This window comes from Crinia signifera, chromosome 2, assembly GCF_055691185.1.
Source record: "Crinia signifera chromosome 2, ASM5569118v1, whole genome shotgun sequence".
In the NCBI taxonomy this organism is placed as follows: domain Eukaryota; kingdom Metazoa; phylum Chordata; class Amphibia; order Anura; family Myobatrachidae; genus Crinia; species Crinia signifera.
In genome coordinates, this window is record NC_139218.1 from 105,963,711 (window position 1) to 105,979,269 (window position 15,559).

General features: G+C 44.1%; 1 protein-coding gene across 1 annotated transcript in view; it reads left to right on the top strand.

Moving 5' to 3' along the window:
- The window catches only part of DPT (dermatopontin), a 54,839-nt gene extending 39,590 nt beyond the window's left edge, over positions 1 to 15,249 (top strand). Inside the window, exons 2-4 of the mRNA XM_083172690.1 lie at positions 10,590 to 10,715; positions 13,036 to 13,143; positions 14,817 to 15,249. Of these exons, the coding sequence (XP_083028816.1) occupies positions 10,590 to 10,715; positions 13,036 to 13,143; positions 14,817 to 14,883 (301 nt within the window). The 3' untranslated portion in view covers positions 14,884 to 15,249. The remainder of the gene's footprint in view (positions 1 to 10,589; positions 10,716 to 13,035; positions 13,144 to 14,816) is intronic.
- The last annotated feature ends 310 nt before the right edge of the window (positions 15,250 to 15,559 follow it).

A 15,559-nucleotide genomic window follows, 5' to 3' on the forward strand; every position in this document is an offset into this window, starting at 1 on the left:
AAGTATCAAGATTACAAAAGGTATGTCACCAACCACACCAGAAGAAGCAGAGGAAATGCAAGATGTTCCTTACAAGAACGTGGTTGGAAGTCTAATGTATGCAAGTATTGGAACCCGTCCAGACATCACTCATGCAGTCAGTCGGATGAGCCAATTTGCAATAAATCCTGGAAGGCAACACTGGATCGCAGTGAAGAGGATTCTGAGATACCTAAAAGGTACAAGTTCCTTGAAGCTAAAATTCGCCAAGACAAGCAATTCAAATTTGAAAGTCTTCTGCGATGCCGACTGGGGAGCAGATGAAGATGATCGTCGTTCCCACACCGGTTACCTGTTCACACTGGCCGGAGCAGCAGTTAGTTGGGCGAGTAGGAAACAACCAACCGTTGCCCTCTCAACAACTGAGGCCGAATACATGGCTCTTACAGAGACATCGAAAGAAGCACTCTGGATCAAAGAGACTTTGTGTGAGTTAGGTCTACTTTATGAAGAAGAGACTATCAGTATCGCATGTGATAACAGAGGAGCAATAGATCTTTCTTGTACTACCAAGCACCATGGAAGGTCGAAGCACATCGCGATAAGACACCACTTCATCAGAGAACTAGTGGAGAACAAGTCCATCGATGTTGAATACATTGCAAGTGAACAGAATGTCGCTGACATGCTTACTAAAGGACTGTCGAGAAACTTGCTTATTAAGTTCGTGAAGGACTGTGGACTTGTCTAAGTTCAAAATGTTGATTTGAAGTTTTGATGTTCTGAATGTCTTTTCTCTCTAACCATATTTTCGGTTACAGGTATCACAAAAGGACAAAGTATTGTATCAAGTTCTTTTATGTAGCCGAAGACAGCCTTGAGCGAGGGGGAGTGTTAGATTGCAGCGCTCAGCGCCTGTCTCCATACACTGTCTAGTGTAAGGCTCACAGTCTGCCTTGTCCCCTTGCAGCCAACGTAGCTAGGCGTCACCCTGAGTGACAGCTCGCTTAAGCGTATAGCAGGGCAGAGACCCCTGACCCTGCTGGCAGCGTTCCCTTTCCTGTTAGGAAGTCCCCGCGTGATATAGAGCAAGTGTGCCTCAGAGAGAGCGTGTGTGACTCCATCCATGCTGTTTGTAGCTCCACGTGCACCGGAGCGCGTAGGAGCAAGCCCCGCTGTAATCCCGTTACAAGCGTGACCTTTGCACAGGGAGATCCACCATCATCATCATTGGCAGCAGCGAGACTGGGAGAGATACCGCAGCGTAAACCAGTTAACTGTCATTAACCCTGCACGAGTCAAACGCCACAGCTAAGTAACATCAGAGACTGTCATACCCAATGTACCAGTTGTATTACTGTTTGAAGTTAACCACAAAAGTACTGTTGTATCCTACAAGCCTGCCACTTGAATAAACCCTTCAATTGGTTATATCTTCTAAGTGTGTCGTCTGACAACCACACTGCACGTATTTATAGACACTCTGCCAATAATAGTAACTGACAGTGGGGCTGTAGGCCATGGCTTCATGCAAAAGAGGGCATGGCTGAGAATCCGTAGGGCCTACCGGTGCTTTCACCGGCTCCCCGGTGGCCCAGATCGAGCCTGCCATCCCCTGTCACCCACTTTTATCCCCCTGTCAACATATCCCACCCCTAGCACCCTCTGCCTTTCCCTTGTCCCCCACTGCTATCTTTGTCACCCTCTGCCTCTCATTGTCACCATCTGCCTCTCCATGCAGCACTGCCTCAACCTCCCTCTCACTGCCAAACTTTGCATCTCCCTTCCACCTACTGCCACTAAGCCTGACAAAGGGAGAGAAACACACAAAATAGTCTACTGCATATATGGGATGCCTGAAAGGGGAGCAGAAAGAATGCACGGCATTCGATCACAGCGGCAGTAGGAGAAGATGGCAAGCACAGACTGTGCACTAGATGTACTAAGCTTCAAAAGTGATGAAGTGGAGAGTGATAAACAACCAATCAGCTCTTAACGGTTATGTACAGGCTTGGTTTGTAAAATGGCAATTAGCTGCAGGTTGGTGGTTTATCTTTCTCCATTTATCACTTTTCATAGCTTAGTAAATCTCACTCTGTGTGAGAAGTGAAAAAATATTATTATAGTCAGTAGTCACCGGAGGGGTCAGTTCTATTACCTGCAAAGACAACGTGGGCACTGTGCCTCACTTCCGGTACTGCTGACATGCAGATTTTACTCTATAGCCAAATAGGACTAGAGGTTGGGCACTGAAAGGAGCTGCAAGTGGTGCAAAATTTGGTGCCATTTTCAAGCAGCGTCAATGGCCCTTCGCACCCTTTGGAGGGAACAGAATTGACTCCAGAGACTGTATGGGTGAGATGTATTAAGCCATAATGTATTAAAAGTGATAAAATGGAGAGTGATAAACCTCCAGCCAATCAACTGTTACCTGTCACTTTTCAAACACAGCCTGTGGGCAGGCATTAATGATCGCTTGCCATTCGCAAGGTGAATGGCAGGAAGTAGGAGTCTGGGCAGGTAACCGGCCTTTTTTTTTGGGGGGGGGGGGGCAGGTGTGCCAAAAACACTGGGAGTGTCTGGGAAAATGCTAGGGAGGGTGTGTGACAACAGGCCAGATATTCCTGTTTTCATTGCAGCGCCAAGTAAGTCTCTGGCTACGCTGGCCCTGCGATGAATTGTGCCCAGTGTAGAAATGATACCATGGTGAGGGGCTTACAATGGGATTTGGAGATACTCGCACCGCTGCGTATAGATTCATCATCATGCACATCTATCCGCACAGCGGGCACATTAACTCACTAGGTAGGATTTCACTCTAACAGGGTGGCCTCTTTGCTGAACGCTGGCCGCTGCAAATTCTCGGCTGTGTGGTCAGGTCTGAATCGGACCCAATAACAGGTCCCACGCAGAATCTAGGGATCGATGGAAAGTCCAAAGTGTAGATTTACTGAAGCTTCTAAAATTTTAAGTAGTGGTGTTCCTTATAGCAAGTTAGCAACCAATCATATTCTACCATTTTCTAGGATACAATATAAAAATAAAAGTTAGAATCTGATGGGGGCGGCTATGGGCAACACAAACTTTGAATTTTTAGAAGCTTTAGTAAATGTACCCTAAAGAGTTGTCCATTTGTCTCCTGAGTGTCCTGATTCACTGCTGTTATTTCATGTCTCTGCTGCTGATATTGCTGTTGCTCCCTGCTTATTGCCATACGGTGACTGGATGGTGTTCCAGATATTTGATTCACGAGTTTCCAGGTTGGTCAAAGTTCACTGATTGAGTAATCTAACTCTGCACTGCCACACACCCACAGCTATTTCCCCTAAGGACAGTCTTTTGGAAAAAGAGTAAATTCATTGTATTGCCTAATTCTGCTGAGGCCACTTCCCCCACAACTAACTTTACCATACAAAGAATTAATTAATGACTGCCAATAAGCCTAGGGACAACTTTGTCCCCATTCATTAGAGTAGTTTGGGAAAACCTTCATTATTGAGTTGTTGCATGTTTTACAAACGGTATTATATTTATTCTGTTGTGTATCAGTGTATGCTATTGTATTTTGGAGTTTTCTTGAACCACTCACACTATTACTTGCAGGTTTATGCCATAGGTTTGTGCCGGATGCGGGACCATTTGTCTACAACAAGAAGATAGACAGCCATTAGGTCGACACCATTAGTTCGACAACTCAATAGATCGACATGCTTTTAGGTCGACATACCATTATGTCGACATACCATTAGGTCGACATGTCAATAGGTTGACATGTCATTAGGTCGACACTGCCATTAGGTCGACACTGCCATTAGGTCGACAGTCAAAAGGTCGACATGGTTTTTTCACTGTTTTTTTTTCCCAAATGTCGACACAGCCGACATGGACACAGTTTGAAGTGAACCGCAGCCCCTCGCATCGCTCGCTTCGCTCGCGATGCTTCGGGCACGGTGCCTCGCTGCGCTCGGCACACTATTATAATCTAACTCCACGCCCTAGTGGATGGTAGGGCATGAAATACCGCCTGTCGGCACGTTGGCTCAAAAAAACAGTGAAAAAACCATGTCGACCTTTTGACTGTCGACCTAGACACTGTCGACCTAATGGCAGTGTCGACCTAATGACATGTCGACCTAATGGTATGTCAACCTAAAAGCATGTCGACCTATTGAGTTGTCGAACTAATGGTGTCGACCTGATGGCTGTCTATCTTCTTGTTGTAGACAAATAGTCCGGATACCGTTTATGCCATAGGTTGTTCATTCCCTCGCTCTGTGTGTGTACAGTAGGTGTCCCTGCAAGTGGTTTTAGGGAATTACAATGTGTAGAGGCAGGCACACACACACACACACACACACACACACACACAAAACTTGTATTATTGTGAGGTTAACGTCCCACTCTCCTCCAGGTGCAGCCCAGAGGGGCAGGTGCTATAGGAATACCCTATATGCTGTAATATATTAACTTTCATTAGGTTCTTATGATATTTGCTTTTTTTTTTTTTTTTCAAAGATGGATGGCACACAGAAAGAAACAACATTGTAGTCTTGATAAATATATATATTTAATAAATATTTAGAGAAGGACAAAAGTTAATTGTATTGCAGAGAACAAAACACCAGCTAATACACTTGTAAAAAAAAATCTGTTTTCTCTGTCATAATTAAATATAAGATTATAATTGTGTCCGGCCAATATCCAGATGCACCATCTTGTATTTTTCTTTCTATCAGATGCAGAAATTAGGTATTCATCCACTTTCATTAAGTAGGTGCAGTAAATTATGAGCAATGTACAAACAATTTCCTGCAAGCTGTGATCTGTTCAAACACCAATTAAACAATAAAAACCCAAACATTGTTATGACTTGCTTTCTGTGCCATATGGAATACCAGTGTCTTACGGCTAATGGTTAAATCATCACTGCCATCTACTGGAAAAGAGAAGAACTTGAACTGTGTTTCTTTTTTTTTTTTTTTAATTGATGTAAACACAGAGGGCCAAATGTTATAGGGTGTGATAATCAGAAAGTGAGAGATTTTGGGAGAGTTTTCCCATTTTTTTAATGCGACAATCACATGGCAAGATCAACCTGGTTTTGCCATGAAAATGATTGCCTCTTTTTTTAAAAATGGGAAAACTCTCCCAAAATCTCTCACGTTCTGATTCTCACACCCTATTACATTTAAGGGGCTTATTCTGGTTCACTTGCAAAGGCACAATCACTCTCTAATGGACAAAATCATATGCACTGCAGGTGGGGCTGATGTAACGTGCAGAGAGAGTTAGATTTGGGTGGGGGGTGTACTTCAAACTGATACCAATATTGCAGTGTCAAAATAAAGCAGCCAGTATTTACCTTGCACAAAAACAATAAAACACCCAAATCTAACTCTCTCTGCACAAGTTATATCAGCACCACCAACAGTGCATATGGTTTTGTCTATTAGAGAGTGATTGTGCCTTTGCGAGTGAACCAGAATAACACTCTTAGCCCAGAATATCAAAAGTGTTTCCTTACTCTCATTTGCCTATTATAACATGCATATGATTATAATGTTCTATTTTTAAAGTTTTCCATGTTATGAGGCCGGGGCCTAAGCAGGCTGTCCCCAGAGCCTCCTGCTCCCCCCTGCATCGGGAAGGACCTCCAGCTGCGTTGCTAGGGGGGGGGGATTTTACCTTCCGGGTACAGGGCCAGCCTTCCTGCAGCCTAGGAAGGTAAGCCAGGGGGAGGGGGATTGGCATCTGCAGCGGGTTGCGGCAGGCGGCGATAAGGGGCCCATAGGCTTCTACCCTGGCCAGCGAAGATGCGGCGACCGGGTCTTAGTACATTTGAAAATGCCCCCTGTTCGGTTTTACAGCATTTTTACCTTAGTACATCCTGTCCTGATTCTAATGACAGCTGCAGCTTCCCCCCTGGCACTGTGCTCTGTGACTTCTGACAGCTTGCAGAATCCTCCCTCTCCATGTCAGTGCTCACTGGGAATCATTCCATTTGGTAATTGGCACGAAACAGAAAGGTCCCCCAGCATGGTTGCCTGTCTATCGGATCCAAGTAAGGAGCCTGCTCTCACTCCTCCGGCCTTCCCTATCTTGTCAGCAGGGGAGTAGCGACAGTGAGAGCTCCAAGCGTGGAAAACCTTAGAGGACTCTTACCCATGTATAGAGATGAGTGGTTCGGTTTCCATGGTAACCCACCCGTACTCAGGATATCCGAATCCCGTGTTGGGTTTCCCTGCCAAATTCAGATCGAATAATTATACAAAACACTCCCAGCATCAGATCTCAGTGGTTTGGTCTGGAAAGCTGACTTCTGTTAGGTTCAATCAGCAGCCACTACCATGGTGCTGGTTGGCTAAAAACTGTTACCATAGCAGTGGTCGCTATTGTATCCGAGAGTGCCTCACTACAGCACCCTCCCTCCCCATCAGGTCATTCTTCACCTGCTTATCCTCCGCTGTAACTGATACCCCTTTTCCACTAGCAACCTGGGTCGGACCCGGTAAATTGTACCCGGTTCGAACCCGGGTTGGACATGGGTAAGAAGCACATTTCCACTACAGTGCTACCCGGTAAATTGCCTGATCATCCCCTTTTACACTTAACCCGGGTAAGGCCTTTTATTCCCTATAGATTACATAAGAAAAAGCCTTTTTAAAGGGCTTTACCATGGGAGGTCACAAAATAGGGCCACCATTACACCAAAAGGGCCACCAATAAAAATATTACGATATTAGAAGAAGAGACCACACTCATTTCTTTTAAAATAACTTTTTATTTTATTTTTTACTGCCAAAAATTAAATCTGGTGCTGACGGCAGAGTGGAAGGTGGCTGCTGGAGCAGCCTCTTATGCAGCAGGGGAAAGCAGGACAGACATGCAGCACATGCGCACAGAACGCTGTCCTCCATACTATGTGTGCAGTCTGCGGGGCTCTGAGTGATGACATCACTCACCAGCGCCCCAGCAGCACCAATCAGTGAAGATTTTAACATGCTCAGTCAAATAACCCGGTTAGGGAGCGTTTCCACTACCCTTGAATCCGGGTGCTAACCGGGTGCTACCCTGATCATGACCTGGGTAGGATTGCCAGGGAATCCAAACCGGGTTATTTGACAGGGAGCATTTCCACTAGCAGAAAAACCCGGGTAGAAGCGCGTCCCCGCGGAGATTACCGGGTTATTTCTTCTAGTGGAAAAGGGGTATGAGGGAGGTGGAATTCTCAGGGCAGCCACTGCAGCTGCTGCTGAGAAGTGGTAAATGATTTCTGCAGACTTTTATGTTGCTCCTTTGTCTAGCACAGCACTGGCAGCCAGGAGGCTGTAAATTTCAGGATCAGCAGGTAAATGAGGTGCATATGGGATGGATTATATGGCACAGGGTGTGTGTAACCGGGCTGCATCATGTGCTCTGCAGGGGTTCTTTTCATTCACTCACCCCATTGTGTGCATCAGGAGCAGCGGCAGGACTAAAGGGGTGTACACACGGAGCGATCCTTCTAATCGATTTTTACTAGTCAAAATTGCTTAGAAGGTTAGTGAAGATCTCTGTCAAGGTTAGACAAATTGCCCTATAAAATCGCTTAGTAAAAAAAAAGTTGTCAGGCAAGAATATTTGGACTACATCGCTGGCTGTCTAGTCAAAATCGCTGCTATTCACTGCTGAGGGAGATATTCACTAGGCAATCTGCAATGAATACCAAGCAAGTATGACAATTCTAGTATAGTCAAAATTGCCCATAGACAAATTCGCTTAGTTAAAAAAATCGCTGGTGCATTTAGTCAAAATTGCTGCTGTATGTAGTCAAATCGTTTAGTCAAAATTGCTTAGTTAAAGTCGCTCACTAGCAAAAATTGCTCTGTGTGTACACCCCTTAAGACAGGCTCTACCCCTGTCCCCTCTCAGTTTTGACAATTACAGCTCCTGGCATCTTCCCCACTATTGCTCAGGCTGTGTGATTTGAGTGTACCTCTTAGCAGGGTATCACATTAAGGGCACTACTTACAGTATGTGTGGACATAATGTGTAATGAGTGCCAATACTTTGTGGCTTAATAGGTATAAGGAGTTCTACTGTGGTGTGTGGTTTTATGTGTATAAGGAGCACTACTATAGCATAATGTGTATAAGGAGTACTACTGTGGGGTAATGTAAATAAAGGGCTCTACTGTATAGTATCACATGTATAAGGAGCACTAATGAGAGGTGTAATGTGTATAAGGAACTCTACTACACTATGTGTATAGAGCATTACTACGAGGTGTAATGTGTGTAAAGCTTGTCAGTCCTGCCTGAGGCTTTATTTATACAGGGAACCTGCGAAGAGACAAAATGCATGGAAATGAATGTCACACAGATTTATTGCACCTTGTAGTTGTGAAAACTCATGTAAGTAGCTAGTGGTATATTCAAATTGGGGAGAGTAACATGGAGGAGGAAGGCTGCAATGGAGACATTAGCTGCATTAATGATGCATGAAAGGTAAGGTGGTAGTGAGATGCCTGTAAGGGAAAGGATTAAGTGATGCACTGTGTCCCAAAATAGTACAATTTTATGGACAAGCCACCAGATGTGTGTGAAAGATCCCTTTTTACTACAATCCATCCAAACCAACACCTAGAGTATTACTGAGTCAGGAAGGTACTAGGTACCACCATCAGAGGTGCTTAGAAGCATTTTCCAGAATCCTGATACAGATAGATGATTTGGCAACAGATTTTCAAATTGTAGCCTATGTCTTCGGCTCAGTAGTCTCTCCAATCTCCGCCTCCCAGGCCAACTCGTGCAGCTCCTTGGGAGGTCAGTTATGGGCAATCAAGACATGTATAAAGAGAAGCTATAACACCCTGTGAGTCCAAATGATGAAGACAAAGGAGTATGTCTAACAATGTTGAGTACTGAGGTATAAAGGTGTTGGATTTGAAAATATTGATTAAAGCATTTGGTAGGAAGACCAAGTCTATCTTAAACAGAGGAAAATTCATGGAAAACTTGAAAGGGAGAAATATAGCTAAGGAATTTTATATTGTGTTGAGACCAGTGAGTGAATGACTTGGGATTCAGACCATTCAGAAATATGACATGTGCTAAAACAGCTTGAGTGAGGTGGGCTGCTAAATAATACTTAAGAAGATTTGGGTGGCCTAGTCCACCATCTCTAGCATGATACCATAATATTCAAAACCTAACTTGGTCTCCTGCTAGACCACACAAATTTGGATACAATGCCCATAAGGGTAGTCATGAAGAAAGAAGGGACTGGAATCATTTAGAAAATATACAAAATTATTGTGTGGCAGGATAGGTACTTTGCCACCTGGAAACAACCGTAGGGAATTAATAGTGGCCTGTGCCACTAATAAAGTGGCTGGTGGAAGCTACTCACAGGGTCCCAGGGGTAGATGGGAAGTGTGGATGAATCGGTTCCCATCCATTGAGCCCAGACCAGGTCTTATAGGCTTCTTACTGTCTGTCTCTGTTAGGGATGAAGGTAAACAGGTATTGTTTATAATACTGTCAGTAGCTTGTAAATGTATACTACAGATGTGGACCCATGAAAATCCACCACATTTGTTTTTTGGAGTAAATTATTTTTTTGGCCTTTTAAATGATTTGGCTTGAAACTTCCCTACATAAATAAACTAGGTTACGATGATTATTTTACAATGTAACCATCCCTAGTTTATTTCCTCTGTAACCTTGTAAACTTCCCATAGTTTTATTACTGGAACATAAATTACCAATATTTATTTGTTTCCAGCAGACCTCTTGGTATGAGATTTCAATTTTCTCTACCCCTTACACCCTAAATTACATTGTGTATGTATTTTGTTCCCATTAACCATAGATTTCTGGTTACTGTTGAACGTCGCTTTGGTTTGAAGCAGTAAAGTGTATGTTATTGTAGAACAGTGCAATATTGACTGGACTCTGCTCTTTCGTATTAACGATGTTCGCAATATGTTTATTTTTTTGTTGATGATATTTTTCTTTGATATATTTTGTGATGTAATATTTGCTCTAATAAAGAAAGAAATGTTAACAAAAATCAGTTTTGCTAGTCAGGTGATTATTATAATGATTCAAAATAACTTTAACCCTTTATAACCTCTTGTTCATTTAAATGGACATTATACAAAAAAATGTACGTAAATCTGGGGATATTTCCAGGCAGGTGGCACAGTATCAAAATAACGAATAAGAACAAAACACAATGATTTGATGTACAAGCTACAATGCTTTATGTAATAAACATGAAAAGACAAAAGCAATTTTTTTGGGGGGTCATTCATCTACTTTACCTGTGTCATCACTGAGATACAACAGAATCATACAATGGGTCATAAAGGGTTAAGGATGATCCAAAACTGCCTTTGTTATTATGAACTTACTTGCTTTGATTCAGCCTATAAAAACTGTAACTACAATTATATTGAATTTTTACCCATGGGCACCGCCATCCATATATAAATGAATCCGGTGATATTCAATTGTGCTATAAATGTGTGCTTGAATTTTTCCTGTTTTCGGGAAAATGTTCATTACAATGTGTAAGTAGAAAACAGACATCCAATGCATTTATTATTACACTATTGTCATTTGCAGGTATCAGACGTGCTCTAATAATGGTCTAGTGGCAGGATTTCAGAGTCAGTACTTTGATGCAGTCTTGGATAGAGAATGGCAATTTTACTGCTGCCGTTACAGTCGAAAGTGCTCCTACGGTTGCTGGTAAGTCTAGCTATCATTAGCATAAATTATTCCACTTAAGTGCTACTGTTGTAAATTAATTCTGGTCGAACATGTACTAAGCTCATCATACAGAGGCCTACTCACCAATGGGAGCCGGATAACTGCACATGACTAAGCATCCTACTCGCTGCGAGTTGGAGCAATGGAAAGGTAAATACCAGAGCAGTGATGGTCCTCTGGTGTGGGGACAGCAACTCTGAAAAGTAGTTACCACTGCAATCCCTAACACTGCTACTGCTAACACTGGTACTGAGCAGTGTTACTTACCATGCACGTCACACAACTGTGCATGTGTGTCCTAAGTTCATGCAAAAGCATTGCAGCAGGGCACACAGAACTCTTGGAGCAGGTAGTAGATGCAACTTGGTGTGGATCTAGCAATGGCCAGTCCGTGTAGTCTTCAGATATCTATTCCAGGCTTGTTGAAGTGGAGGAGATGCTGGCTAATAGAAGCTTCTTTCGTTGTCGCAATAGTTGAGGATCTCGTTTGCATGTTTCTCCTATCTAGGATCCATTCCTACAGCAATGTCATTGAGGTAACTTACATGTAATGAGTATGCATTTAGCATCTGTGGCCATTAATTTCATATGGTGACCATAGGTGTGCGCACATTGAGTGTTAGGGGTGCACAGGCAATCCCTAATGCTGCTCCCACCCTTATGAACACCACCTCTGCCGCTAGCAATACCAACAAAAGACTTTTGCTTTTTAGAACTGTATTCCATTAAAAGAAGCACCTATCAATCAATAATGTGTGTTTGCATTGTTAATTGTACTAGACCATTGTCACATTGGTACTCTTTACCTAGAACGGCGCCCGTCGCGGGCATCGCGGGTACATTTATGCCTGCCCGCGACGCGACCGACGCGATGCCCGCGATTTTCCCATTGAAAACCATGTTAAACCTGAAAAATCGCGTCGGTCGCGTCGCGGCCGGCCATAAACGTACCCGCGATGCCCGCGACGCGATGCTCCCGATTTCCCATAGAGAACAATGTTAAAAGCCGCGATGGACCCGATTTTAGTGTTAAATGCCTCAATCCACCCGATTTGGCCATAGGAATCAATGTTAAATGGGCTACAGAGCCCATTAACCCTTAAATGTCCCCCCAAATTTTTAACGCCACCCCACGATCAACGCCAACCCGAAGCGTGGCGAGCGCAGCGAGCCCGCGAGGGGCGGCGGTACGCGTCCTCCGACCTTTTCATGCCCTACTATCCACGTCGGCATGGTGTGAGAATAGAATAGTGTGGCGAGCGCAGCGAGCCACCGAGCCCGAAGCGTGGCGAGCGCAGCGAGCCCCGCGAGGGGACGCGGATACCTTCACAGGTAAGCGCGTCCCCTCGCGGGCTTCACAGGTGTCCGTGGCCACGCGGACACCTGTGAAGCCCGCGAGGGGACGCGCTTACCTGTGAAGGTATCCGCGTCCCCTCGCGGGGCTCGCTGCGCTCGCCACGCTTCGGGCTCGGTGGCTCGCTGCGCTCGCCACACTATTCTATTCTCACACCACGCCGACGTGGATAGTAGGGCATGAAAAGGTCGGAGGACGCGTACCGCCGCCCCTCGCGGGCTCGCTGCGCTCGCCACGCTTCGGGTTGGCGTTGATCGTGGGGTGGCGTACAAAAATTGGGGGGACATTTAAGGGTTAATTGGGGCTATTTGGGCTCTGTAGCCCATTTAACATTGATTCCTATGGGAAAATCGCGGGCATTGAGGCATTTAACGCTAAAATCGCGGTCAATCAGGCTTTTTAACATTGTTCTCTATGGGAAAATCGCGGTAATCGCGGGTACCCGATTTTGATGTACCCGCGATTTACCCGCGATGCCCGCGATTACCGCGATTTTACCCGCGATGCCCGCGATTTCAATCGTGGGCGCCGTTCTAGGTAAAGAGTACCGTCACATTACTACATACCTGCGTAATCCATATATGTTTATGACTGTATTTGCATGTACTGTTACACAGAGTTATACCCTTGTTGAGAAGTGGCTATTTTAAGATATGTTGTAATAAAATGTAAATGTATGCACTTGTCTTATTCCTTAATGGTCTTCACTAGCACCACTACACTTGTGTTTCTTTCTCTACAATTTTATTAGGACTGGCTATCCCATTTTCAGTGCCACTGGTAACACCAGTCTTCCGCAGAGTAAATGAAAAAAAAAAAAAACTATATGATCCTTGTTCTGTAAAAGAACAGTTTGATGTTATGTATCAAACTGAGACTGAAGTGAAAAATGATGGTTATTTCTCTGCTGTATTCTAATGTATTATGTCATTTCATTAATAATAGGTTGACACAAGACTATCCTGCGCATTACCAGGAAGAAGTGGACATGGTTCTTTATTCCTATGGTTATTACATCAGAGGAGCAACCACAACCTTCTCTGGGGTGGAACGGTTAGTTTATCCAATATAAGGTTATAATAGTGTTTGCTAAGCAGTGAGCATGTCACATCTCTGCTACACCTGTATCTGTTGGATTAGTGATTAGTGAAAGAAAAAAAAAAAAAATCTGATTGGTGACCCGTGTTGTCAGCATGGATTCATTAGAAGACTGGTAATCTTTAGAGTAAATTGAAATAATAATAATAAAAAAGTATACATTATTGCAAGGTACATGAGCAGCTCAAGAGTTTCCAGAAGCCAAGTGAAAATAGTGCTTCCAATAACGACAGACTGGCAGGCAAGATTTAAAGAGCCATTTTTTTCTATAATGGGTGCAAGGTGCACAGTGCACACTGGTTCCTGGGTCCAGGGGGGCCCACAACACACATCGTGCACTGATAAATTATACTTAATCCTCTGCAATCCCGCTGTGGGGTCCCAGCACTGCAAACAGAAATGTATGGTAAAATGGCCGCTGCAGCTATTTCTGGGTGATTTGCGCATATGTACTAGAGACAGTGGCGTAACTATAGCTCTACAGCCCCCACGGTGGCGGGGAGGCGCAGAGAAAGTGTGGGTCACCGGGGGGTCTGCGAGGCTATAGTTCCCCACTGCTGTCTGCCGGTACCTGACCTGCCGTCATGGTCCCGTCCCTCCTGGCGCCAGCTTCTGCTGCTATAATTAAAAGTGACACTTAGAAAATGGCTGCCCCCATACTGCAGACTGTTTTTGAGGATGCTAGAGGAGGCGGCGGCCTCCTCTAGCATCTTTAAGAACTGTCTGCAGTATGGAGGCAGCCATTTTCTAAGTGTCACTTTTCATTATAGCAGCAGGAGCTGGCGCCTGGAGAGATGGGACCCTGACCTCAGATGCGGCAGGCCAGGTACGGGCATAATGCGGTAGTTACGCCACTGACTAGAGATGTCCCTGAGAGCAAGGATTGGAAGCCATGTTTCCAGGGACCTGTGTATGTGTAGTAGACATAAGGCATAACGTCAGAGTCTACTATGCTATGCTTGGTCAACTTTAACCATAACAATCTCATTACAGTAAAAAAGGATGCTTTCTAACATGCTTCAGATAGTGTATAAGGGCTGTGGCAGAAAGCAGCTTTTGCGCAAAAGGCTTTATTCAGGTTCAGTAGCAGATTCTGATAAATAGCAGAATCTGCTACTACTTGCTATCACATGCAGGAGCCGCCCAACACAAGGTAAGGCCGCCCGGCATGCCAAGGTCTGCAATTAGATTGGGATGGAGTCCCAAACTAATTGCAGAAATTGCCACGATCTGTGTAGCCTGTCTGCAACCTTAGGGGCACCACTGCTATGTTTCCTATCTCCGCGGCTGTGTGTGACATCACAATTGCATTTGAATCCCCAGAAGTAAAATCCCCAAAAATATTCTATTATATTATCATTAATATCATGTTTAATTAGAAAGCAATGACCCATTATACAGAACAGTACATTGAGGTAAGTATTGCTCTCCACATAGGCTTACACAGTACTTGTTGTACAGTTTCATAAATTGTCCATTTTGTTAGTTCTTTTATTCTAAATACCTGGGTGGGCTGATTGTGGCAGCACCCACATTGTATCACCCTATAGTAACATATGATCTATAAAATAGTGATGTAAACAAGCATGTCTTATTTGTCCTTCTTACATATTTTTTCATTTTCCAAGGGACCGTCAGTGGAAGTATATCGTCTGCAGAATGACAGACTTTGACTGTGAATTTGAAAACTTCTAGAATAAACCTGACAGAACACCCGTCAACATTGGATATTCTTATATTTTAATTTCTGTTTTTCTTTGTCCAATTGTTCTAGTATCAAATATAGTTTCTGTACTTTATGCATAACAGTGAAATTGTGCATGGACACATCACAATGGGCTCCTTTCATGTTCGTAAAGAGTACGTCAGAAGCCCTAGGCCACCACTGTATTGTCACATGCACCTGCCTGCCACAGTAATTAGAACACACTTTCCAGAAGTGCTCACAGTTAGGACAACATCATTTAGATCAGTAATTTTCAACCCTTTTTACTTTACGGAACACTAGTACCCCTTTCACACAGAAAATTAAATACCCGGGTTGAAAATTTCTGCCCGGTAAATTGCTGAATAACACGGGTATTTCTTCTGTGTGAAAGGGTCAACACGGGTCGTAAATCCCGTGTCTCCAACCCTGGAATTGACCAGGGTCGAGGACACGGGATTTATGACCCGTGTTGACCCTTTCACACAGAAGAAATACCCGTGTTATTCAGCAATTTACCGGGTAGAAATTTTCAACCCGGTAATTTGTTCTTCTGTGTGAAGGGGGGTCAGGCTGCTCCCGGCAAAATGACACGGGAAATGCTGTGTATTTGTCAGGATTTTCAGACTTTTCTGTCTGAAAGAGGTATACCGTAAATACAATTTT